We start from the raw sequence: 27,184 nt of genomic DNA on the forward strand, positions 1-27,184 counted from the left end.
TCACACATGGTTATTGCAGTCCCCTTATCACAAGCACCCAATATTTCTTCTTGTACACTTTGTCTTGAATTGTGGTTACTGTTAGGGAGCCTGTAGACCAGTCCCACTATTGACTTCTTTCTCCTACCCATTCCTCATCTCCACCCAAACTGATTCTACATCCTGATCTCCTGTCATCTCTAACTATTGCATAAATGCCATCCTTAATTAACAGTGCCACCTCTCCATCTTTGCTTAGCTTCCTTTTCTTCTTGAAGGTCATATGCCCTTCAATATTCAGGACCAATCCTTGGCATCTTGCAGCCAAGTCTCTGTAATGGCTATCGGATCACGTTTATTTACTTCAATGTGTGCTTTCAATTCATTTACTTTGTTATGAATGCTACGCGCATTCAGATACAGAACCTTTAGTTTAGTCCTTTTGTTATCTTTGTAACGTCTAGTCTTGATTCTTTGTGCATTCTTAGAGAATTATTTGGGCTATGACAAAACTCATGGGGCAGGATTTTTGGGTCATTGGGTGGGCACAGCTTGTGGACCTGGGAGCGGTCAGGAAACAGTACACTGCCCTAGGGTCGGCCCCTGACTGTGATTTCATGCCGGCTAGCCGTGAGAGGCACACTGAAAGGCTCAGCACTGCTCGGCTGGGGGCGGGAGGACTGCAGGCGCTAAAGTCTGCGCACGCACTTGGGGAGCGTGCACTGAGGGAGCTGCCTCAGGGAGCTGAACAAGTTTAAAATCAAGAATAAAGATTTTTAAAACCTGAAGAGAATGTCCTGACATGGGACTAACTCACAATAACAGGGCAGAATTTCGCCCTTGGCAGGCAGGCTTGGTGGGGGGGGGTGGTGGGTGTGGGCACCGGACCACAATTTCACGGTAAAGGCCTGCCCAGCGTGAAATGCAAGTGGCAGTGCTGCCTGTGGGGGAGGGGTGGAGGAGTGCAAGCGAGCCGAGCACAAACCTCGCCTATGCGCATGAGTGAGCTTTTCATAATCTCCCCGAGGCACAGAGCTACCCCAGGGAGATGAAGCATTGTTAAGAAAGGAAAATAAAGAAAATAAAAGTGTAACGAAACATATCCCCTCATGTGAATCTGTCACGAGCAGGGGCATGTTATTAATTCAATTGTAAAACTTTTATTTTATTTTTATTTGCTTTTGGAAACCTGATCCCAGCCGTGGATGAAGTTCCCAAAAAATGCAAAAGGCCTCTTGGCCTTTTCACCCGCCCGCCAACCGTTAGCTTGGACGGGCACTGAAAAATTTAGGTTAATTGATCATTTAATGGCCTTAATAAGCCTGTTAATTGTCAGGGGCCGTGCTGCCAACTCTGGCGCCCGCCCGCTGACCAAACTATCGCGCGACTGCGTGTTGACGTCAGCACACTCAGCCGACATCAACGCGCATCATTTCACTCTCAAGCGGGTCAGGCTTACTGACCAAGTTGCCCGCCCGCCAACCGTTAAGTTGGACAGGCAGCAAAAAATAGGTTTAAATTAATTGATTAAGGGCCTTAATAGGTCTCTTAATTGTCAGCAGGCATGCTGCCAACTCTCGTGCGCACGCCCGCAGACTGAAATATCGCACGAGCGCGCACTGACATCGGCGCCCTCGCCCGACATCATCGTGCACTATTTTACGCCTGATCGGTCGGCTGTGTGCCCACCCATAGGACATAAAATCCTGCCCATGATATTATTTTGAAAGTCCAAATGCAAAACATCAAGAACAATCCTCTCATCAACCCTCCCCATTACTTCATCAAAGGATTCAATCAGGTTTAGTCGAGCAAAATTTGCCATTAACAGATACATGCTGACTTTCAAGAATCAGCCCATCATTATCAATTTTGTCTTAGACTATTGGTCCTAAAGGCTTCCCCACCACTGATGTTCAGCCACCTCACCTATAGTTATCAGGCTCACTTTTTATCCATAGATGTAACAGTCCTCTTACCCAAGGATGATTGGAAGATTGTGTCCAAAACCTCCACAAATTACACCTCTCCCTCTGCAATCTAGGATGCAACCCTGATGCATGGTCTGATTTCACTGGATGCCATGATCCCCATGTCCCCTACGCCCAGCTAAAATGGGTGGGTGGAGAAGAATGGCTGCCCTGCAGCCAATTAATGGCTGATTGGTCATTAATAGACTGAAGGTGGGACTTCCACCACTCAGGGACAGGAAGTCTTGCCTCAGAGAGCTGCTGGTTAATCAGAAGCTAGCAGCTTTCCAGTACCAACAGTGCCACTGGGAGCAATGGCCACTGCTAGTACTGCACTTGGGTTTGAGGAGGTATTGAGCACGAGCTGAAACCAGATACACCATCCAACATCAACCTAGGCACCAGAAATGACAATGGCAAGCCCAGCCCTGTCGACCCTGCAAAGTCCTCCTTACTTACATCTGGGGGCTCATGCCAAAATTGGGAGAGCTGTCTCACAGACTAGTCAAGCAGCAACCTGACATAAGGAGGGAATTCCAGGGTTTAGGGTGTAGGGTGCTGAAAGCACAGCCTCCAATGGTGGGTAAAAGGAGTCAGATGATGCACAGGTGGTCAAACACAGAGGAACACAGTTATTAGATGGTTGTAGCACAGATGGAGATTGCAGAGGTAGGGAGGCGCAAGATCACAAGGCATCGGTGATCTAGGAACTAATGGAGGTCAGTGAACACAGTGGTGGACAGTTGAACAGGACATGGCGCAAGTTATGAACAGCAGAGTTTTAGATGAACTCAAGTTAAGGGAAGATGGAAGGCCAGCATTGGAATAGTTGAGTCTGGATGCAACAAACACGTGGCTGAAGATTTCTGCAGCAGTTGGACTAGCAGAGATGGGTGATGTTATGTAGGTGGAAGCTCAGTTCAGAGTCAAATAGGAAGTCAAAGTTGCAAACAGCCTAATTCAGCCCCAGGAAGTAAACAGGAGTTGGTGGCATGGCAACAGCGGTATACAGCAGGGACCAAAGGTATGGCTTTGGTTTTCTAAACTTGAACTAGAGGAAATTTTATCTTACCCTGGACTGGATGTCAGTCAAGCAATCTGTCAACACAGAGGAAATATAGGAGCTGAGAGAGATGGTGGGGAAGTAGAGGCGGTCTGATCGGTGTACCAGATATGAATGGTGCTCCCAAAGAACAGCATATAGATGGGAAATAGAAGTATGATGAAATCACAAGGGCTTGTGTAATAGGATGGATTGTTGTGGAAAAGGGGACACACTCACTGCTTCGCATCTTGCAGATCATGTCCCAGACACCACCATCACCATCCCTGGGTATGTCCTGTGCCACCACCAGGACAGACCCAGCAGAGGTGGTGGCACAGTGGTGTACAGTCAGGAGGGAGTTGCCCTGGGAATCATCAAGATCAAGTCTTATGAAGCCTCATGGCATCAGGTCAAACATGGGCAAGGAAACCTCCTGCTGATTACCATGTACTGCACCCCCTCAGCTGATGAATCAGTTCTCCTCCATGTTGGACACCACTTGGAGGAAGCACTGAGGATGGCAAGGGCACAGAATGTACTCTGGGTGAGGGACTTCAATGTCCATCACCAAGAGTGGCTTGGTAGCACCACTATTGACCGGCTGGCTGAATCCTAAATGACATAGCTGCTGGACTGGGTCTGCGGCAGGTGGTGAGGGAACCAACAAGAGGGAAAAACATACTTGACCTCATCCTCACCATTCTGTCCACCAGTCCATGACAGTATCGGTAGGAGTGACCACTGCATAGTCCTTGTGGAGATGAAATCCCATCTTCACATTGAAGGTGCCCTCCGTCGTGTTGTGTGGCATGACCGCCATGTTAAATGGGATAGATTTCGAGCAGATCTAGCAACTCTAGGCTCAGTATCCATGAGATGCTGTGGGCCATCAGCAGCAGAATTATACTTAACCACAATCTGTAACCTCATGGTCCAGCATTCCCCCATTCTACCATTACCAACAAACCAGGGGATCAACCCTGGTTCAATGAAGGGTGCATGAGGGCATGCTAGGCGCAGCGCCAGAAATAGCTAAAAATGAGTTGTCAACCTGGTGAAACTACAACTCAGGACTACTTGCATGCAAAACAGCGAAAGCAGCATGCGATAGACAGAGCTAAGCAATCCCACAATCAATGGATCAGATTCAAGCTCTGCAATCCTGCCACATCCAGTCATGAATGGTGGTGGACAATGGAACAACTCACTGGAGGAGGAGGCTCCACAAATATCCCTACCCTCAATGATGAGGGAATCCATGAATGAAAAAAAAATGGGGACTTGGTAAATGCTTGGGTGTCTCACTGGGACCACGCTGGCATAAAAACTAACACGTTTCTACATGGATTGCACTGGATTATACCTTAAGACTAAGCTTCAGCCTCTCATCCGTTCTTTATGACCCCTTATAGATGCAGTTGAATTAAGCAATGGATACAGCCTTCATCTACAAACAGGCTTGGTCACATTGCTGCTGACTTGCCTTTCACTTGGGCCACAGCAAACCACCTGCCCTTGTAGAAAGGTATGTTCAGAAAAGCACCCTCGACTACAAGTTGGTCAGGTAGTGGTCAGCACATAGCGCCAGGTATTCAAATAAATCCAAATTTTCTGCATCTTCAGTTTCATGGTGATAAAGTTAAAAACAGAAAACGCAGGAAACACTCAATGAGTCAGACAGAATCTGCGGGAGAAATCAGCAGAGTTTCTGTTTCAAATCAATAAACAACCTTTGTTCAGAAGTGGAATGGCTAGCTTTTAAACTAGCTTTTAAAACAAACAAGAAAGGGAGGAAGATTGGAAGCTGGGGATGTGTCATGACGTCTGTGATAGTGTGGAAGGCAGGGGTGATTCCCTAGTAAAACGGGGCTGGTAATGTGGCAGTAATGGAACCAAAGATGAGTCCAGGTTACAGCAGAATAGCAGAGGAGAAGGAATGTGAGAGAAATCAGGCATAAATAAAAGGTTAGCATGGCTTCGAGCGTGGTGGAAGAAAGCTGTGTATATCCCAAGGATCAGCTGTGTATGAATGGGGAATTCCCACTCCAAGCGCCCGCCCACGCTTCCTTCACTGCCACTAGCTCTGATCCAATCAATTTGCCATCACCAACAGGGGAGCAGAGGGGAAGATGTGTTTGCTGGTGCCATTGCCAAAATGGCACTTTCATGCTTTGCATTTTATAGTTAACTTCTGCTTGTTAACTTTCTGGCTGCAAACATCCATTTCGGAGGTGGGAACAACTTCCAAAAACTGGACTTTCTTTGGCTGAAACTTGCACAAAACGTGGGAGGAATAGTATTTTTGCGTCATTTCATCACATGTTTCAGAGGTGTCCAAAAATACTTCACACACCATAAATTACTTCCCAGTGTGACAGCTGCTGTTATTTAGGAAAATGTGAGAGTCATTTTGCATGAAATTCACAGCTCTGCTTTCTCACGATCAAATGTTTGGCTCTCTCAGAGGGCGACACTTCCCACAACCCCTGTCCACGCCGCCGGCGGGATCTTCCGGTCCCGCTGCAAGTGGGGAGGTGGCGGGGGGAGAGGGGGGTGGGGGGCGGGGTGCGCATCATCCGCCGGAGGTGGGGCCGGAAAATCCCGGCCAAAAAATCCAAGCCATTGCCTAGTCAAGCAGTTAAAGTTTTTTTTTTCAAATAATAAACTACTTGATTGGAAGGAGGGTGTACCTGCACACTGACAAAAGTCGTATAATATCTGGACCGTGATTTCTGGTGAGCACCAGATTCTCATTACATCAGTACGGTTAAAACCAAACAGAATGATCGCATCCTATTAGTAACATTAAAGGATTGAAAATCAATGGAAATAATTATAAACCTGTAAACAAGGAGAGTCTATTCCACGGACCACACTGTTAGTGAATACAATTGATAAAGTTGAGACCAAAGTAATATGTTTGGTTCTGTTGGATTTGAAAGTATTTGCGGCCATTTACACCTTTCTGTGAATGACTGGGGGGAATGTACAGAAAGGCTCTCGTGTGTCTTTCGGAAGTTGTGTTTCTTTTCATTTTTGATCATTATTTTTTCAGTACTGTAGATTCTTGTACTGCGTCTTTCTCTTTGCTTTGCTCTGATGATATTCTTGTGGAAATTTCCTACTAAGCCGATGTGCTTTGATCCGCAAATATATTATGATTTTGTTTCGCGGCAGTGGCGGGGAGGGGGCATAAAACATTCGTCCGGCGCTTTCACCATTACTCTACCAATCAGACCCCATTGGGGATTTGGTCACTGATTTACACTTCATGGGGACGTGGCTTCCAATATTGGACGAACAAATTCAGAGCTGGATATCCAGCAGGATAAGCAGTTGTCTAAATGCCCGGCTCCTGGTCGGTATAACTATTGCATCAGTTGTGGCTCAGTGGTAGCCCTCTTATCTCAAAGTTAGAAAGTCATGTTTCACTCCCGAGACTTGAACATGGATCTAGGCTGACGTTCCAGCATTATACTGAGGCAGTGGTGCACTGTCAGCAGTGCTGTCTTGGCTGGCTGCCCTCTCAATTGGATATAAAGGATGCTGCAGGGCTTGAAGAAGAGCAAGTGAGTTGCCCTCATTGTCACGTTCAACATTTGTCCCTCAAGCAGATAAAACAGTTAATCTAGTTATTTATCTGTTTGTGGGATCTTGCTGTGTGCAATTTGGCTGTTGTATTCCCTTATGTGACAAAGGTTTAAAAGTACAGTACCTCATTTGTTGTAAAGCCCTTCTGGATGTCCTGGGGTTATGAAAAGTTATTTGTGTATTCGTTCATGGGATGTGGGTGTCGCTGGCTAGGCCAGCATTTATTGCCCATCCCCTTATTGCCCTTGGTCAGAGTGCATTTGAGAGCCACATTGCTATAGGTCTGGAGTCACATGTAGGCCAGATCAGGACATTAGTGAACCAGATGGGTTTTTGCAACAATCGGCAATAGTTCCATGGTCATTGTTATAAATGCATGTTCTTCCTTTTGCTGGTCCAATCTTTGTCTTCAGATCTGGGAGACCAACAAGATTCAAGGTTTTGGATCAGAAGACCAGTTTTCCTCTGCAACTGTTGGATATTTGACGAGGGTTACAGATTTAAAATGATTTGCAAAAGAAGGAAATGTGACGTGAGAGAAACCGTTTCTTCACACAGCGAGTGGTTCGGGTCTGGAATGCACTGCCAGGAAGTGTGGTGGAGGCAGGTTCAATCCAGGCACTCAAGAGGACATTAGATGATTATTTGAATAGAAACAATGTGCAGGGGTACGGGGAAAAGACTGGGCAATGGCACTAGGTCATAATGCTGATTCGGAGAGCCGGTGCAGACATTATGGGCCGAATGACCTCCTTCTGTGTCGTTAAAATTCTGTGGTTCTGTGATCTGAACAGGTAGGTCTGACATATGCTGTTGGATAAAGGGCATAGATTTTCAAACTAGGATATGCTAAAAATTTGGGGCCCATTGAGGAGATTCCAGAAGGTTCCAAAATTCTACATTTTCTCTATTTGCTCACTTACTAGAATATTGTTTGTGTTCCTGTACACCAATCAAACACAATGCTGCCTCTTGTGCCTGCATTTTCCTTTACCTTTCCAAAGTTAGAATACAGAGTCACAGAGTGGGATTTCCCACCCCCACCTACCATCGGAGTTCCCCCGGTCCCACTGAAAGTGCACAGGCTTTTGGCTGGGTCGCCGAATCTCTCACAACCGGTCCCGCCACAACGGGCCAGAATGTCCAGGCCACAGTCTGATTGCCAGCTAAGGTCGGCAGCCTTCCAGGATTGGCCTGGAGTCGCCAGGAATTGAATTGATACCGCTGTGTGCAATCCTGGGGAAAAATCATAGGGACATTAAAAAAGACAGTTTTTTTTAAAATGAATGTTTCTCTTTACCAGATACAAAACTATTGAAAATGGGAAAATAAAGGCTGCTTGGCTGCCAGTCAAGCATCATCCAGCTGGGTGTATGGGGAGTAGAGGGAACATCGGAGTATAGCAAATAGCAGTAGGAGTAGGCCATTTGGCCCATTCAAAGCTGCTCCACCATTCAAACAGATCATGGTTGATCATCTACCTCTGGTGCCGTTTTCCCCACTATCTCCGTATCCCTTGATGTCATTCAGATCTGGAAATCTAGCGATTTATGTCTTGAACTTGCTCAATGACTGAGCTTCCACAGTCCTCTGGGGTAGAAGATTCCAAAGATTCACCACCCCCTGAGTGAAGGATTCAGCCTTTTTGCTTTCCAGTTGGCGTAGGTAGGCAGTAGGTCACAAGGATTGGCTGACTAAAGGCTGGAGCATGGGGCCAAGTCATGTGATAAAACCTCCAGGAATACATTTAATCACATTTGGCAGCCCTATTGCCGACTCTGGTTGGCTATCCTCCAAGAGGTGCCATCGTGAGACTTCCAACCACCCCACCCCACATTCTCTAAATTGGTTCCAACATGCACTGCTAATTGCAAAGTGAGAAGACATTATTACCCAATTTGTTCATGGTTGGCAGTAAAATATCCCTTTTCTCCCAGGCCAATAGGTTTCTAACAAGTGAGCAAAACTATTCAAAGAATTGTATTTTATAAAACACACGCTTTTTAAAAACCCCTGTGTGTTTCTTTTTTTTTCTCCTGGCTTACTCTTAGCGGTGTCCTAGAGATTAATCTTTAATGTTTGGAGACTCCAGAGCAATCCAGGAAGGCTGGCAACCTTAAGTCCCAGGGGCAGTGCTACCTATTTTCAAGCGGGTGTTTGAAATGTTTGAGGATGGAATAAGGATTATCTTCCAACTTCTAGCATTTAACAGGTGAAGGGATCTTTCCTTAACCCAAGCAATGAACTATTGTAAAAGTCTGGGATGCTGAGAATTGTATGCTGCAACAATATATACAGAGCAGCACATATTTTTTTTGGAGCTGGCCCAATAAGGAATGGCTTTGCACCATTCCAAATGTTGCCATAGAACAAAAACACATTTGGCCACAATGTGATTTTTCATACAATGATGTAATTGTTTAACCAAAGCAGACATGACTTAATCTTGCGAACAAATAGAGGGTAATTCAGGAAGGTCTCACTGACACGCAATTGATTTAATGGAATGTAAGGTGGGTGTAAATTAGGATGCCAATCCTACTCTCGTCAGTTTCCCATTAATCAAGCTAGGTTGAAATCACCCTAAACTATTATATAATGAACTTCCACCCATATTTCCCTTTATCTATTGTATATACTCACACAAAAGTCAAGTTTCTAAAACTAAACCTTTAGCCAAAAAGTAGGAAGTTGACTTTTACACGAGTAATCATTTCAAAGGGTTGAGATCCACCCTGTCCCATCTTCTCACTGTCACAGGGATGCCAGGCTGGGGGTGTTCCCAACCACCCTGAGACCAAAAGTAGCCTTGACACCAAGTGTTGATATGCACAGACACGAGAGGCTGAATAGCGACCTTCAGTGGTGTGCTATTCTATGATTCTATCAATGAGTAGGTTCATACCAGGACGAGATCGACTTCAGCCGCGAGCAGATGGTAAGTACAAAGAGGTTGGTTTTCTTTGGTTAGAAGTCGGGGGACGACTTATATAGAAGATATATGAAAAATTAATGATTTTTTTTGACCAAATGTTGGGGGTCAACTTATACATGAGATCAACAATTACTTGAGTATATACGGTGCTGGCATTTTATGGTCCATGGAGTTTGAAGTTTAAGAGAGGTTAGCATTTCAAAAGTGATATTACCTATCAGGAAAATATGATTCATCCTGGGGCTATTTCTTCTGGAAAGCAAGGAGATGAGAGGTGACTTGATGGAGGTTTTTAAAATTATGAAAAATCTTGGCAGGGTGGAATTTTCCATGCTCATTGGCGTCGGGCGTCATGGTGGACGTCAGCAGACAGTATAGCAGGAAGGTCAAAAATCGGTTTCACAACGTTGTAAAACCAGTTTACAATCGTCCGCTCTGCCTGTCAAAGACGGGCCACATTTCCCACCGCCGGACGTTGAAAGCTTCATTTTAATACGCCTGCATATCATTATAAACTCTGCTTGCTGGAATCACCATCCCACACTGGATCATCTGGGAATCACACCAACATGTTTCACAACAGCACTTATAAGGCATGTTGAAGGGTCATGAGGACTCGAAACGTCAACTTTTTTCTTCTCCGCCGATGCTGCCAGACCTGCTGCGTTTTCCCATGTAATTCTGTTTTTGTTTTCTTATAAGGCATGCGCCTGGCGAGCTGCACTTTGAGTGGAATTCGGAGGTGAGTCCACAATAATGTTGCACAGTGCTCACGCAGGTCGCCTGCTGGACCTGAAGATTGAGGTGCCGTGCATTCAGGCAAAGGCACAGGCAATTTCCTGGCTGGCTGACAGTGCGGAGCTGGGACATGGGGCTGCACTGTGGTTGAGGAGATTGGACGGGGGGCAAGAGCCGCACTTCAGTTGAGGCAAGTTGGGGTGGGCAAGAGCTGCACTGTGGTTGGAGTGACTTGGGGAGGGTGGGGGGTTGGGGTGCATGGCGGGAGTGGCAAGGGATGTACTGCAGTTGAAGAGAGTTGGGTTGGTCAAGGGCTGCACTGAGGTTGAAGCAAGTTGGGGGTACGGGATGCACTGCAGTTGAGGAGAATTGGGAGGACAAGTGCTCCAGAGCTTTTCACCCCTCAGGCACAGACTGCAAACTAATGAGTGTTTTAGTGGAATTCAGAACAATTGGACGACTGGGCACATTGTACAATCTCCTTGCTAAAGCTGGCCATAGAACAGTCAATGGCAGAGGCGCTCACAGTCCCTTGCAGTGTCAGCATCACGGTTTGGACCAGTCTTCCTCATGATTCAAGCCAACAATGCAGCCTTGCAGTGCGGGTTCGGAGAACGCTTGCGCCCGAGCTGAGAGCACAGCATGCAGTCAGTGGGCAAAGCTGCTGCCAATCGCTGGGGTGGAGTGGGGTGGAGGTGGGTGGGGTTTCAGGCAGCCATGCACCTCACTAAACTCTGGCCATCCAAGCAGTGGCCAGCACTCTCTGGGGTGCAATAAGAGGCCTTCAGGCTTAACCAAGAGAGGTAATTAGTACACCCAAGCTAACCCACATGCCTCTCTCTCTCTAATCCTGCAGGAGGAGTCTGTCAGTAGCCATGGAGCCCAGTGACTTAGCTGTATTCCTCATGGCTTACAGAGAGCAGAGATGACAGAGGAGAGAGCGACAGAGGCACTTGGCTGGGCAGAGAGAGAAGCAGCACCATCAGGAAGAAGGGATGGCTGGGACTCCCACGCCTGCCGCTGAAGAGCCACAGCAAACCATAGAACCATAGAAAAGTTACAGTGCAGAAAGAGGCCTTTCAGCCCATCATGTCTGCACTGGCCAAAAAAAGAAACTAGCCGCTCATTTTAATCCCACTTTCCAGTACCTGGTCCATAGCCTTGCAGGTTACAGCACTTCAGAAGCAGATCCAGGTACCTTTTAAATGAGTTGAGTGTTTCAGCCTCAACCACCAATTTAGGCAGTGAATTCCAGACACCTGCCACCCTCTGGGTGATAAAGTTTTTCCTCATGTCCCCTTTAACTTTTCTACCAATCATCTTAAATCTATGGTCCCTTGTAATTGACCCCTCACCTAGGGAAAACAAATCTTTCTTGTCTACTCTATCTAGGCCCCTCATAATTTTGTACACCTCAATTAGGCCACCCCTTAGCCTCCTTTGTTCTAAGGAAAATAACCCCAGCCTATCCAATCTTTCCTCATAGCTACAATTTTCCAGCCCTGGCAACATTCTTGAAATTCTCCTCAGCACTGTCTCCAGAGCAATTATGTCCTTCCTGTAATGTGGTGACCAGAACTGTACACAAAATTCCAGCTGTGGCCTAACCAGCACTTTATACAGTTCCAGCATTACATCCCTGCTTTTGTATTCTACACCTCATCCAATAAAGGAAAGCATTCCATATGCTTTCTTGACCACCTACTTCACCTGTGCTGACACTTTCAAGGACCTATGGACATGCACTCCAAGGTCTCTCACTTCCTCAATCCCTCTCAATAACTTCCCATTTATTGAGTATTCCCATGTTTTGTTTTCCCTCCTCAAATGCATTACCTCACACTTCTCCAGATTGAATTCCATTTACTAGTTCTCTGCCCACTCAGCTAAACCATTGATATAATCCTGGGATTGACAGATATCCTCTTCACTATCAACCACATGGCCAATTTTTGTGTCATCTGCAAATTTCACAAACATGCCTCTCACATTTTAGTCCAAATCATTAATATATACGACAAACAGCAAGGGCCCCAATACTGAGCCCTGTGGAACACCACTGGAAACCACTTTCCATTCACAAAAACATCCATTGACCTTTACCCTTTGTTTCCTGTCACTGAGCCAATTTTGGATCCAACCTGCCACCTTCCCCTGTATCGCATGAGATCCCACTTTTCTGACCAGTTTGCCATGTGGGGCTTGTCAAATGCCTTATTCAAATCCATGTAGGCAACATCCACTCCACTACCCTCACCAATCCTCCTTGTCACTTCCTCAAAAATGCTATTAAGTTAGTAAGACATGATCTTCCCCTAACAAAACCATGTTGATTATCCCTGATCAATCCATGTCTTTCTAAGTGACAGTTTATCCTGTTTCTCAGAATTGCTTCCAATAATTTGCCCACCACCATAGTCTGACTGACCAGCCTATAATTTTCTGGCCTATTCCTTGCATCCTTTTTAAATAATGATACAATGTTCACAGACCTCCAATCCTCTGGGACCTTGCCTGTATCTAAAGAGGTTTGGAAAATGATCCTCAGAACATCTGCTATTTTCTCCCTGGCTTCCTTCAACAGCCTGGGATACAACCCATCTGGCCCTGGTGACTTATCCACCTTTAAGGATGCCAGTTTCTCCAGTACCTCCTCTCTCACTATGCTTATTGTATCTTATATGCCACACTCATCCTCTTTAACTAGAATGCCTGCATCATCCCTCTCCTTTGTGAAGACAGAGGTAAAGTACTCATTGAGAACCCTGCCCACATCTTCTGCATCAACCCACAAGTTACTATGTATACCTCTGATAGGCCCTACCCTTTCCTTAGTTATTCTCTTGCTCTTAATGTACCAGTAAAAACATCTTAGGATTTTCTTTGATTTTACCTGCCAATATTTTTTTATCCTCACTTTGCTTTCCTAATTTCCATTTTTACTTCACCCTTGTACTTTCTATACTCCTCCAGGCTTTCTACAGTATTAAATCTTTTGTGACTGTCATAAGCTTTCTTTTTCTGCTTTATCTAGGCCTGTATTCTTCTGGATAACCAGGGGGCTCTTGATTTGGCAGTACCACTCTTTTTCTTTGTGGAGACATATCTACACTGTTCCCATAGAATCTTGCCTTTGAATGCCTTCCACACAGTTTTTCCTTCTAATAGCTGTATCCAGTCCACTCTCGCCAGCTCACCTCTCAGCTTTGTAAAATTTGTCTCCCCCCAATTTAGAACTTTTACTCCTGTTCTATCTTTGCCCTTTTCCATAAAGATGCTAAATCTAACGATATTATGGTCACTGTCTCCAAAATGCCCCTCCTCCCATTGCTACTTCATCCACTTGCCCAGCTTCATTTCCTAAGGCTAAATCTAGAATTGCGTCCCCTCTCGTTGGGCTTGTTACGTGCTGGCTAAAAAAGTTCCCTTGAATGCTGTTCAAGAATTTGGCACCCTCTGTGCCCTTCACACTGTTCGTATCCCAACTGATATTGGAACTGTTGAAGTCCCCACCGATTACTGCCCTATATTTGCCCTTCTAACTATCTTCCATATTTGGGGCTCTATAGTACCTATCTAGCAGTGTGGCTACCCTTTTTTTATTTCTGAGATCAACCCATATGACCTCATTTGATGCTTCATTTTGGTATATCATCCCTCCTCACAGCTGTGATTGATTCTTTAACCAATAATGCTACACCCCCACCTTTTTTATCCCCCTCTCCATCCTGCCTGAAAACTCTATATCCAGGAATGGTGAGCTGCCATTTTTGCCCCTCCTTAAGCTAGGTTTCCATTATAACGATGATATCATGCTGCCATGTGTCTACCTGTGCCCTCAGCTCATCGGCTTTATTTACTATGTTCCTTGCAGTTACATATATGCCTTTTAATACTGCCAAAATTCCTCTGCTGTGCACTTTTTTAGCTGTGCTGCTTCTGTCTTTCAGAACCGTCACTGGTCGGCGCCTAGTTAGACCCAGGGTCTATAGACGGCACTTGTCATTCCCGCAGATGGCTGAGACCAGATGCCACTGAAGACTGAGCGTGTGCAGGGAACTGAGCAGTCACGTCTGCCACTTGCTGCAGGATTTGGCGCCACGGGGACATAGAGGGCAAAGTGACCATGGCACTCAATTTTTACGCCAGTGTCTCTTTTCAGGGCTCCACATCACGAGCCTCCACCCACAAATGCATCCATGTGGTCACAGATGCCATTTTTACGAAGGCGCAGAACTTTGTGCATTTTGCCCGGGATCAGGAATGCCAGGATGCAAGATCCCTGGTGACTTTCGGAGTCCAGAGAGGCTGCAGCAGGGTTGGATCCTCAGGGACAAGGGCTACCCGCAGAGGACGTGGCTGATGACATCTGCGTAGTGGCCTCAGACTGCAGCAGACAGAAGGTATAACGAGGCTCACACTGCGACTTGCACCGTGGTGGGCCAAATCGTTGAAGATGAGGTTCCGGTGCCTGGACCGGTCTGGTGGAGCCCTGCAATATAGTCCACAGAGGATGTCACACATCATCATCGTCTGCTGCACCCTTTACAAGCTGGTGCTGCAACAGGGAGAGGAGCTGGCTGAGGAGGAGATAGAGGAGCTGCACTTTCTCCTCCGATGAGGAGATGTTGAAGGGGATGAGGGTGAGGAAGTTCCCGATGGTGAGGATGACAGCGATGATGCCATGGCAACGGCCAGGTGAGGCAGGTGTGCTCAGGATCCCCTCATAGCTGCTAGGTTCATGGAAGATGATGACGATGTGCAACGAGGAGGCAGCATAGATCCTCACATTGCATCTGTGAACGTTTAACTCCTGTCTGGCTGATGGCAGCGCACATATCCTTTGTGATAAGAGTCCTGCCACGGAGACGCAGCGGATGTCCATAGTCCCTAATTCCAGGAGGATGATGACGACATGCAGTGGGGACACTCCATAGATCCTCACATAGATTAAGTGAATGTCTGACTCCTGTCTTGCTGATGCACCTCGCTTGCACTCTGTGAACAGAGTCATATCATGGAGGTGCAGCTGGGAAACTTTAACTTCTCCTGACCCTGTGGCATCCTTCATGAGCTGAACCCTTCAGGACCACATGTTACCAGACACAGATGCTGATGAGATGGGGGCCAGTCGCCCCTCAAAGGTGCTGGGGCTACACAGAGAGAATGACGGAACTCTCTGCTGCTGGCCCAAGGCATTCTGGTAACAATGATAATCCTCATCGAGGTGCAGGCATGACTGATTTGTCCAGTGACTGTGAAGGCGCACCATCAGTGTGCTGGGAAGGTTACACAAAGCACAGGGAGGAGGCCCTGGGCTGAGGCAACTGCCTTTTTTATGCAGGAAACAGGGTTTCACATCTGAGCAACCCAACCACTGCTCATCAGAACAAGGAGCAATAGGCAAGGAGACATTCTTGGGAGATTATTAACAAAGTGAACATTATTGTACAAGCGATTAACACCCGTGCCCAGGCTGGCAACTGCATCTTCTTAACAATGTCACTATGTCTTGGTGCTTCCCCCGACATCCACAGTGGAGATGGAGGCAGCCTGCTGACTGGGACTGCCTGTGCTGACCTTGACCAATGTCTTCTGGAGGGCCCCGACCTGATTTCGGGGTCCTGCTGTGTGGCAGTGACGCCCGCCTCAGCCTGTGGAGCTGGATTTGCTGGGGTCACAGGAAAAGGGGATTCAGGTGGGCCGGACACTCCCAGAGTCACCTGGGTGGATGGTCCCAGTGTGTGGATCTGCTGATCCTCCTCCCTGTGGGTGCCCAAGGTCCCTGGCTGACTCCTTGAGGAGGAGGGGCAGCTGGAGTGAGATCGAGCTGCCCTGCACCCCTCTCCTGTTGACACTATTGGAGGCCAACTATGGTATCAGCAATGGAGTTCAGCCCGCGCAGCAGTGGAGGACTAATGAAATGGACCAAGGTCTCCATGGCAGCCACCATTCTACCAGTGTTGACCTCAGTGCATTGGCATGCCGGCACTATCACCTCTGACTGAATGCAGACCGACTCCTCCATCATGCCTTGCAATCTGAGGAATGCAGTGGACATCCCTTCCTGATGTTCCAGAGCTGCCTTTGCAGCTCCAGTGACTGAGGTATGACCGAGTCCAGAGGCTCTTCATCTGACTGGGACTCAGCAGATTTCTGGCCTCCAGCAGTCCTCTGACTGCCAGAAACCTGGGAAGTCCCTGCCACCACCTGCTGTGGATCAGACAATGCAATATGCTCACTAGATTGTGACCCTGAGGCTATTCTGAGGTGCCTGTCTCTGTGCTGGTGGAGGATGTGGGTGAGCACTGTGACAGATCTTCAATGAGGGTTTCAGCAAATTCCTCTTCTGTGATGTCTCCAGGGTTTCAGTCAAGTACCTGGGTCGTGGACCCTGTCAGCTGTTTCCCTGGCGTGCCTGCAAAAGCAAGGAGGTATAATTAGTAGAAGGCAGTGGCCTGTGAACCAGGACACATCACTCACAGCATGGTTATCTGACGGATGTTGCACTGCTGGATCCTCACTTGGTTGAGCACCGCTGACCTCACCGTCAGCACAGGAATGGTCCAGATCCTCGCCGGCCAGCTGGATGGCTCGGTTTTCAAAGTATGTGAGAGCCTTGATGTCGGGTATTCCTCCACCGGTCTGTGACCTCACCCTTTTGGTGTGTGCCAGCCTGTCCTGCCTGAATACAGATGAAGAGGACACCTGCCAGGCCAGGTGATAAGTATGCCTGGCAAGTGTGGTTGGTGAGTGGTCCCAAGGACAGGATGAGGACAATGAAGTTGTGTGTATGAGAGAGTGAATGGTGATGTCCCTTGAACCGGCAGTGAGTGAGGGCCCTGTGGATGTGTGATGGGTTTGTGAGTGTGTGAGTTGAGAGTGATGAGAAGAGTGACTTACCTTGGAATAACAGAGGAGATCATTCATCCTCTTGCGGTGCTGGATGGCTGTCTTCTCCTGCAGGGCGTTGGCACTGACCACCGCTGCCACTGCCTCCCAAGCTGGATTGGTGATGTTGCTGCCCATCCTGCAGGCAGAGCGGGGGAAGAGGACCTCACAGTGGGGCCTCCACAGCATCCAAAAGGCGATGCATCACCGAATCAGGGGGCTGCAGTCTTCTTGCCTTTCGGAGCCATGTCTTCTGTGCAGCAGTCCCAGGCTGGAAGCACTGAGAGGTGTGTGTGCGGCTGCACTTTAAATATGGTGCTCGGTGTGATGAAGTGGCGAGGTGACGGGTTGGCAGGCAAATCAGAGGCTGCCGCAGCGAAATGGTGTGTTTCCCGAAAATGCACGATTAATAAGACATGAAATGCAGCCATTCAGCCAGTGGGTAAAACATTCTTTTTCCCACCCGCCACCATATTCAATGCAAATCTGGGACGATTCCTCCCACAGAGATGTTTTCGCTTGTGTGGGACACCAAAACTCAAGGCCATAAATATAAGATAGTCACCAATAAATCCGATAGTGAACGCAAGAGAAGCTGCTTTACTCAGAGAGTGTAATTTGCTACACCATAAACACTGGCTCTTGTTGAATTAAGCAACTTAAAATGGAGCTTCACTCAGTCACCTTAATTTTTTATTATTTTCAAGTTGAGCCCTTTGGTCTGTTTGACCAACCTTTATGTCATCTGTCCCTAACATGTCCTTATGTGGCTCAGTGTAATATTTTGTTTTATAATGCCTCTGTGACGAACCATGGCATGTTTTATTACATTAAGAATGATAGATATAAACGTTGTTGTAATATTATGCATTCAAGTATGATTTGATCCTATTAATGATGCTTGAAAAATCAATAGAGCATCAGATTTAAGAGTGAAAGTGTTATATGGTGTTATCTGTACTGAAAAATAAATCACTGTCACTTTTATAAGGTTGAAAGCTACTCTACAAGAACACTTCCTTCAGGCTGCTGGTCTGGACTAATTGAAGGCAACAGAAAATCATTAACAAGTATGTTGGTTGTGCTCTCTAACTAAGAACTACCCTATTTAAGGGTGTTCCATCTTTTCATCTTCCCCTCTCCAAGCTTAGTTTTTCAATGTCCTGCTGCAATTTAGCGCACCACCTTCTGGACCAAGCGCAAATGAAAGAAAGTAAGCTTACCCCAAAGAGTGGAGTGACAATGCTCAGTTACCTTGGAGTCAAGCACTTCTCCACCTTATGGAGATGACACCACTCCAACTCCTCATTCTTATGAGATCAATGATGCACTGTGGGTACCTAATAGTTCCTGGAATCAGGAAACTTTCTCTCACAGCTTTTATGCCATCCACTCAGACTCAGACTGGTCCAGTGTTGGAAAGCAGTCCATTCATTTGGAAGTGAGAGATTCCATTTCCTAGGATGTGATGAAGTAAATCGGTTGGGGATTTACTCATGGGGAGCATAAACTAAAACTATTATAATGAAAATGAAACTTGGCATCAGGTACTTTATCATTAAATATCACATAGTAAAAACATACATTTTAAAATAACCCATATTTGGCCTGAACTGAACATTTCATTGTCTTGCAAAGGGGAAATCCTGACCTGAGAGTGGGACAGGGACAGTGAACTTGACTTCTGAAGTGGAGAATCATATGATTTTGAGTCAAATTGATTTTAAAAAGAACTTTAAAAGCTAAAATATTCCATCACCAAAAAAAACTTAGTCACAAAAATAAAATTACAGTCCCTGTACGAGAACTGGAGATTGTCAAATGATTAAGACATTGGATTGAGAAACCTTTAAAACAGAGATATGAAACGTGCCCGAGATCTTTATTCTAGTCTGGTACACAGTAAAGAAAACAAATCAATAATAAATATGGAAAAAGATTCACTTAACTTGAAATTCAAAGATTAAAATACAGACCTTCAAGCCTGGTGCTACAGTGAGCTACTATCACTTAGTGTCCAGACAAATATTGTGGTGACAATCCATAATCACTACACAATACCAAATTAAGAGGCAGTAATGGGAAGCAACCAGTGCCCAAAGTTCCATGGTTAGGTAATGGTTTGCAATACAGACAGAAAATGTTGGAAAAACTCAGCAGGTCTGACAGCATCTGTGGAGTGAGAAACAGAGTTAATGTTGATGATCCTTCAACAGAACTTGGTCATCCACCTGGAATGTTAACTCTTTTACTTTCGCCACAGATGTTGCCAGACCTAGAGCGGAATTTTACAGCCCTGTCACAGCGGTGGTGGGACTGTCAAATGCGGGGAGCTGTTTAAAAGTCCATTGGCTTCGGTGGGACTGGAAAATCCCGCTGGTGTAAAATCCTGCCACTGGAGTATTTCAGCATTTCCTGATTTTATTTCAGATTTCCAGCATCCGCAGTATTTTGCTTTTAACTAGCCTGCCCTACATTCAGTGCATTCACACTTCCTGGGCTTTGGGGAACTGTGGTTGGCTGATGAGACAATTTGGAGTACAAAAAGTATTCAGTATTCAGTGACTTAACAAACAATGATTTGCATGTATATAGTACCTCAAACTTGCTAAAACATCCCATGATGCATGTTGTCAAAAAAAATGACACTGAGTCATAAGTGAGATAGTAAGACCTGATCTGGTGCTGTAACTTCTCCATAATCCAGACAGGATCAAGTCAAGGAACAGCAAAAGACTCCCAAGGACTGCTGTAAGCGGTAAAGGCTTTTCACACATGGGAATGTGTAACAATGTCCATTCAGTATTGCATTGCTTTATTATAGAATTGTTGGATTTTAAATGTCACCTTATCCAAATGTTGCTTAAAAGCAAAAAAAAAATGTGATAGGCAAGTAAACTTAGGTCAATTCCTTTGATTCTTAAACTTCATCAGTGGTTTAAACCTTAGTACTGTTGGCCCAAAATAGTCCCCAGTTTGTCTTCATGCTGGCTTCTACAACACTGGACAATGCCTACACAGTGCCAAAAACATTGTGCAATTTACCTGCCTGGTTAGTCTTTTTAAAGTTTCTCAAATGAGAACGTCTTGAGAACATTTCTGTCTTTTCTGTGTTTATTTGTAAACATATCAAAACAGTACAAAAAAGAGTTCCATGTAAAAATAAAGTTAGTTACAATATCAAAACATTAAGTTTCTTATTCAAAAGCACTATTACTTTTCCCATTAAATAACTACAATACATTTAATAAATAAATACAACACTTAGATCAAATAATCTACATTCCAACTAGGCTTCTTTGCCTGCTGTATGCCCCTTGAATGTTGCAGCCCTAAGACACTCATGAATATAATCTTAGGCTAGATATTTTCAGAGATTATAATTTTCCTCCCTCAGCACACACACAGGTCTTTGAGGATTGTGCGCAATCTCTCTCAAATAAATTTTGGTCACTAAAAGAGGCATTTGTTTTACTTTTAAAGACTGGGCAAGACATTCAATAGTGCAGTATTAAAACTAGCTTTGTGCAATGAACTAGGTTAGAGAACAAACAACCAATTTGGTCACTTTCCTCAATATGGTACCAATCCCTCATGTGAGGCAAAATACTTGGCATCATGTATTTCATTATACAATATCAAGTAGTAAAAATGTACATTTTTAAAAAATAATAAAATCTCATATTTACTCTGAATTGAACATTTCACCTACCTGCCCCCTTACTTGTCTACCACCGCCACTCCCATATTAAGAATTTGAAGTCTGGGAGTGGGATAGGTGCAATAAGCTTTACATTCTGAAGTGAAAGAGAAAGACATCTAGGAACTCACTGTCCTCCACACCACCTACCACCACCTGATTATGTGATGAAAGTTGGCAACATAGAACAAACGAAAGAAAGAACTTCCCTTTTTAATAGTGTGATTTACAACCTCAGGACTTCCCAAAGTGCTTTACAACCAATTAAGCACTTTTTGAAGTGCAGTCACTGTTGTAATGTAGGAACCGCCCAGTGAGATCCCACAAACAGCAATGAGATAATGACCAGATCACCTGTTTTTTAGTGATGTTGGTTGAAGGATAAATACTGTCCAGGACACCAAGAAAATCCAGAACAGAAAAATAAGGCCACTCAGCCCATCAAGCTTCAGTCTATCCAGAGTCTCTGTCTGATTGCTCTGCTCTGAGTTTCCTTCCCAACTGCTGACCCCCTATTTTGGGGCAGACATCAGTTTCCAGCCCCAAACTCCCTTGGTAAAAGAATAATTCTGTGTTTATTAAATACTTCAAGCACTCTGTTTCGCATCAGATACAGATTCAGTTCCTTTTTCATTGGGCCAATTAACTACTATTAGGTCTCTTATATACTATTCTACATTCTATATTAATCAAAAATGCAATTCAGCAGCCAGTTCCCTCTATGGAGCACTCACCTTCCCCCTCCCCACACACATAGACAAACACACACCTCCACCTCCTTTTTGCCACTTTATCCAATGTGATCTAAATTCAGCTTAAGTCCATTTCAAAGTAGCCTCCCACAGTCAATGTACATTTCATCCTCATCTTGCCTGTTCCAATCATTGCACAATATATTTCCCAAAGGATGGAGTTAAAGGGCACAACCCATTCCACTTCTTTTCTTCTTGCAGCTTTTTTGAATAATCTCCTGGCAGGAAACTATGTCTTGATGGACTTGAAGCAAGGCAATCCCCAGATAGACTTCTTCATCAAAATCTTCTGTGGATACGTTGAGCTCCATGTGAAGCATGTTGTTAACACGCAACGAGGATGTTATCAAGGGGGATTGTTCTGCAGAGTCCAGAAGAAGCCAGCTTGCTTGACTGTCAGTCTCTACCCCCTTCTTAATTGTCACTCTTGTTGGATGGTCCACATTTGTGGGCTTTGCATGTGCATAAACCAAGTACAGGCCATCACATGGAACCACAATGGCGTTATTCTTCACCCAGGCACTATTGTTTGAATTGAATGTAACTTTTCCCTGTGAGACTGTGAGAGGAGAAAAGTGAGAGAAAGTCAGAAGGCCCTCCAACGTAGAATACAAAGTGGAAAACAGTTCTCCCAGCTGAGCCGATTATAAAACATGTCGGGTGTCAAACAAAGTTATGGAAAAAAAATCCCCAGAGCAATTTATCCTTCATACTCTCCTTATAGGCATTCTCAATACATGCAATGTGCTTTATTTTTGGTGAATAAATGTTAAGGGACATTCTGAAGAGGTGTGAAACAAGAGTTTAGTAAAATAATATTTCTTACACACACACATACACATGCATGCACACGCGCACACAAACACACACACACACCTAATGCTACAAAGGCTTTGCTCCCCACACACCAGACTGACATATGAATTAAATGCCTCAAAGCAGAGGAAACTACTTCACATTCTGTCTCTTTTTATATATAAAAAAGAATTGTTCTGGTAGAAAATGTTATTTAATTGTTTTGGATTTGTGAAATTATATTTGTGAATACTTACTGCTGGCTGCTTTAGCATGGATGACAAACATGAAGGAGTCCTAAGGAAACAAATAATAGAAGTTAGTATCAGTTGCATGTTGGTTTGTGTTATTTATAATATGTCAGAAATTATGGATGCTGTCCTTTTATCATCCTGGTACATTACAGAAAGACTCTGCTTACAAGAATATGGTCATATCTCAGATGCCAGCCTTTTTGTGTGGTAGACAGAAAGTCATGAATTGAAGGCACAATCCAGAAACTGGAACATGAAATCCAGAGAGTGCTACACTGTTGGAAAAGCAGTCTCCTGGATAAGACATTCAACATCGCCCCCCCCCCCTCCCCGCCACCCCCCCCCCTCAAACCACCTCAGGCATATGTAAAAGATTCTCTGGCTCTATTCCAAGAAGAGCTGAGGGATTCTCCCACAATCTTCAGGGCAATATTCAATTCTCAACAGAACACCAGCAGCGACAGATGATCATTGATCACATTACAGCTTGTGGACCTTGCTGCAAGAAGATTAACAGCTACATTTGTCTGCAGTGACCACCTTCAAAGTAATGTCTTGGTTGTGAAGCACTTGGGGATATCCTGATGGTGGAAAAGTGCTGAATAAATACAAGCTCTTTCTTTCATGTGTGCTTCATATTAATTTAATAAAAGAATAACTTTTTGGCACAAATGATTTTCCAGACTCCAACATTCTCCCCCAGTCTGATGAAGTTATTGACTCTTGCAAGAATATAGATTTACAGACACCAGGACAGTCTGATACCTCAGCCCAGGGAGTGATGCAAAGCTATTACCCACTGCCCCCGATCCAATCCTGACCACACATATATTCTACAGCAGAGGTAACTGGATGTTGATCAATAATAGGAATCCTGTCCGATTTCCCCCACATCACACTGCCCCTCCCAGCTTTCATTCATCGTTCTGGGTGCTGAAGCCAATTTTCCATTCTCCTGTTGTTCCAAGCTGGGAATCAAACCTGGAATCCAGCTGAGGTTAGCTCACATTGCATTGGTTAGGGATCAAACAACACTTATATAGCACCTTGAACAAAGCAAAACATCCCAAGGTACTTCACAAGAACATTATCAAACAGAATCTGACACCAGGCCACATGTGGAGTTAACGGGGCCGGGTGGGGGGGCAGTGACAAAAAAAAACTATGCAAAGGGTTGGATTCTATAGAGCATCTTAAAGGGAGAAAAGCAGTAGTGAGGCAGAGAGAGTTATGGAAGGAATTCCAGATTGTAAGGCCTGGGCTGCTTAAGCTACAATGTAGGAATGAAGGTAGACAGGGATGTGCAAAGGCCAGCAGTATTCTGGATGGTTTATGAGCTGGTAAAAGTCACAAAGATAGGGAGGGAGGGGTGAAGAAATGGAGGGATCAGGACAAGAAAATCTGGAACTCCCTGACCTTTATTATACTGTGCACTTGGCTGCAGCATAAACTGGTAGTTACTTTTCACACAGTGCCTGGACCCATACATCTATGTTGCCATGACTCACAATTTCAGAGCTAATCTTAGCAATGTGCAAGTTTGACCTAACTGTTGGCTCTTAATGACTGCAGTTCCATCTGCACGGAAGCTACAAAAGGCTGTTGTGAAATATATGAGGAGATATAAACACTTAAACTAATGCTTGAATCAGTGGCAGCACTCACAGCTTGGAGACAGTAGGTTATGGGTTTAAATCCCAGTTTCAGCTCACAATCCAAATTGACACCCCAGAGCAGTACTGAGCGAGTGCTGGGCTGTTGGAGGTGCTGTCATTCAGATGAGATGTTAAACTGAGGCCACTTCTGGTCTCCCATACTAACACAGAGGATCCCTTGGCTAAATTTTGAAGAAAGCAGGAGAGCCCTTTCTGGTATAGCCAATATTTATGCCTCAACCTACAGTACATGGAAAAAGATGATCTGGTCACTGCATTATTTTGAAAGCACTTCATTGGTTGTAAATTTTGCAATTTCCCATGGTCCTGTCCAAATTCAAGTTCTTGTTAAACTGAAAATACTGCTGGCCATTATCTCAATCCTTGCTGACGGGCACTGGCTCCGTTACCAGCCACCTATCAAATTGGAACCTCCTGTCCCGTTGTTCCAATCCCCCAGTGACCTTGGCCCCACCCTTTGGAACACCACGAGGTCACAAAAGGAGCTGGAAAATGTCAGTGGTTTATTTTAAATAAAAGCAAAATACTGGAAATCTGAAATAAAAGCAGAAAATGCTGGTGTGGGGGAGGGGGGTGCGGAACTCAGCAGGTCCGGCAGCATCTGCGGAGAGAGAAAAACAGAGCTAACTGAAACTGAAGGGGCATAGGGTCTCGAAACGTTAAGTCCGTTTCTCTCCTTGCAGATGCTGCCAGACCTGCTGAGTTTTTCCCGCATGTTCTGGCTTCACTTCATCTCTTTCAAGTGCCGTTCTGCCTCGGTCCAATTGTATGAACGATTGCACACGGGAGCCCAGACCCCTGCCTACATTCCTACCGGACACACGGAATGATCTGAAGATTCGAACCTGGTCAAAAATCTCACGTTCTGTAAAGCGCCAAATCACAGCTGGATCTATCCGGTCTCTCCCTCTCGCAGTCGCTGACCCTCTCAACACTCCTGATAATATTTTCCACTAAGCTGACCCGAGTGAGAATATTAAACTATAAAATACGGCCAAAACACACACACACACACAAAAACCGACTGATGAAGGATCCCTGGTTGCACAGCCACTCAGGATCTGGGTATAAAATTCGGCCACTGCGTTATTTCAGAAGCACTTGACAGGCACTGCCTTGGGGCGAGGTGTTTTGCTAACTACTGCACACTCCTCAAAGTGCCTCGGCAGCTTTGACAACTCATCTTTTTTTTTAACTGCTTCACGTCTGTCAGGCTTGTTATCGCTGCTCCCGATCTGCTTCAGATCAGGAGCACAGTGAAACGCCTGTGACAGTGGACCGCAAACACTCTCACAATGAGAGAGAGAGAGAGAGGAGGGGGGGGGGGGAGGGGGGAGGGAAGATCATTAATAATTTTAAACAATCTTTCCCCAGTATCCAATAAAACATTCATCCCTCCACCATCATTACTATAAAACGCATTAACTGGCCGCTAACTTCATTGCTATGTGTTGGAGTTTGCTAAAGTGTAAACATAACTGGACCCTCTCGCTATATCTCACTGATAAGGGGCAATTTAAAAAGTGCCTTTGGTTATGTGTCAGGAGCACAAGGAGCCGAGGCGAACGCATTTCATCAGGGAACCAATGCAAAGAAACAGCGGAACCGAGCCGCCCAACACTCGCAGTCTAGGTTTTCCAACCAGACACCCAAGGGTGTTTTTTTTTTCTCTCTCAATTAAATAGTTTAAGCGTTTGCGGTTGGACTGTAATTAGCTACAGCCCACTGGTGACATTGTCAACTCCGGTTGTAAGGCGCCTGAGGCACTCGGCCAAACTCCGCTGCAAACCCGGGCGAGCGGATCCCTCGGATGCGGGAGTCAGCAACCACGCAGCTTGTGTTCAGTCAGGAAAGATTTACGCAGAGCGAAGAGTTGGACACGCGGAGCTCGCGGGCGCCTTGGTCCTGGTCATTGGTGGATCTTGCCCCTCACTTCGGCCCTATTTAAATCTCGCCCCCCCCCCCCTACCCCCCAAGGGGGGGGGGGGGGGGGGGCACTGACTGAAAATACGAAGAGCAGCTCCCCTCCCACCCTCCCCGTAGCCTCCTCTTGCTGCTCCGCTCTCCCACCGACCCGAACCAGCCCCCTTGCATCTCTAACCCGGGGCTGCGGCACACTTTTGACTTCGCTCGGCCCCTCTGGTTTAAAACCAACCACCCACATTCTCAGCGAATCCCCCACTATCCCGCCCGCCAGACTGACTGACGCATCAGCCCTTCATCCTCCAGGCTTCGAGGTTTTGCAGGGCACAGAAGCGGGGAGGGAGGGAGGGAGGGAGGGAGGCGGGGGGGGGGGGAGGGGGGGTTACCCTCAAAACCCGATAACCCCTTCTAAAAAAAAAAGCAACCTCTCGAGTGCTGCGGACTCCGCCGAGCCACATCTTGCAACACTCTCTCTCCCAATGCTGCAGTCATGCATGCATGAATGAATGTGTACAAATTACATTGCATTTCTGTCTGACAACTTGCTTCAGCAGAGAAAGGGAGAAACTGTGCATATAAAGAGCTGGTAGCCACGGTTTTAAACACACACACACACACACACAAGTGTCCCTATACCTGGACAATGACTGCTACCCTGTATCGTAAAGCAGAAGCTGCTGCTTACCATGCGATGCCCTCCAACTGGAGACTGGAACAGCCTGTAGACCACAAGCGCCGCAGTGGCCAGGCAGATAACGGTAAGCAAAATGTTGAAAATCTCAAAGGGAAACCTCCTTCTCTGACGCTGGATGGCCACCTCTCGGACCGCATCCTCTCTCATATCTATGACTTCGTCCATCTGGGCTCCAGTTGTCAGGGGCGGAGAGAAGGGAAGAAAATGGGAGCGAGCAGCCTGCACAAAAAGGAACTTTTTC

General features: G+C 45.8%; 1 protein-coding gene and 1 long non-coding RNA gene across 2 annotated transcripts; one reads left to right on the plus strand and one right to left on the minus strand.

Annotated features, from left to right (window-relative positions):
* The first annotated feature begins 5,664 nt into the window (after nt 1-5,664).
* On the plus strand, nt 5,665-22,916 carry LOC121288860. The gene is made up of 3 exons (XR_005945462.1): nt 5,665-5,729; nt 18,141-18,219; nt 22,803-22,916. It is a non-coding gene; the product is annotated as an uncharacterized LOC121288860 (long non-coding RNA).
* Nucleotides 20,250-27,184, minus strand: LOC121288859. Its single transcript, XM_041207658.1, has 3 exons — nt 26,935-27,184; nt 22,654-22,693; nt 20,250-22,160 (listed from the first exon to the last, which is right to left on the minus strand). The coding sequence occupies exons 1-3, from the start codon at nt 27,106-27,108 to the stop codon at nt 21,763-21,765; spliced, it is 612 nt and encodes a 203-aa protein (XP_041063592.1). The 5' UTR covers nt 27,109-27,184; the 3' UTR covers nt 20,250-21,762.

Source organism: Carcharodon carcharias, chromosome 16, assembly GCF_017639515.1.
Source record: "Carcharodon carcharias isolate sCarCar2 chromosome 16, sCarCar2.pri, whole genome shotgun sequence".
Taxonomy (NCBI): domain Eukaryota; kingdom Metazoa; phylum Chordata; class Chondrichthyes; order Lamniformes; family Lamnidae; genus Carcharodon; species Carcharodon carcharias.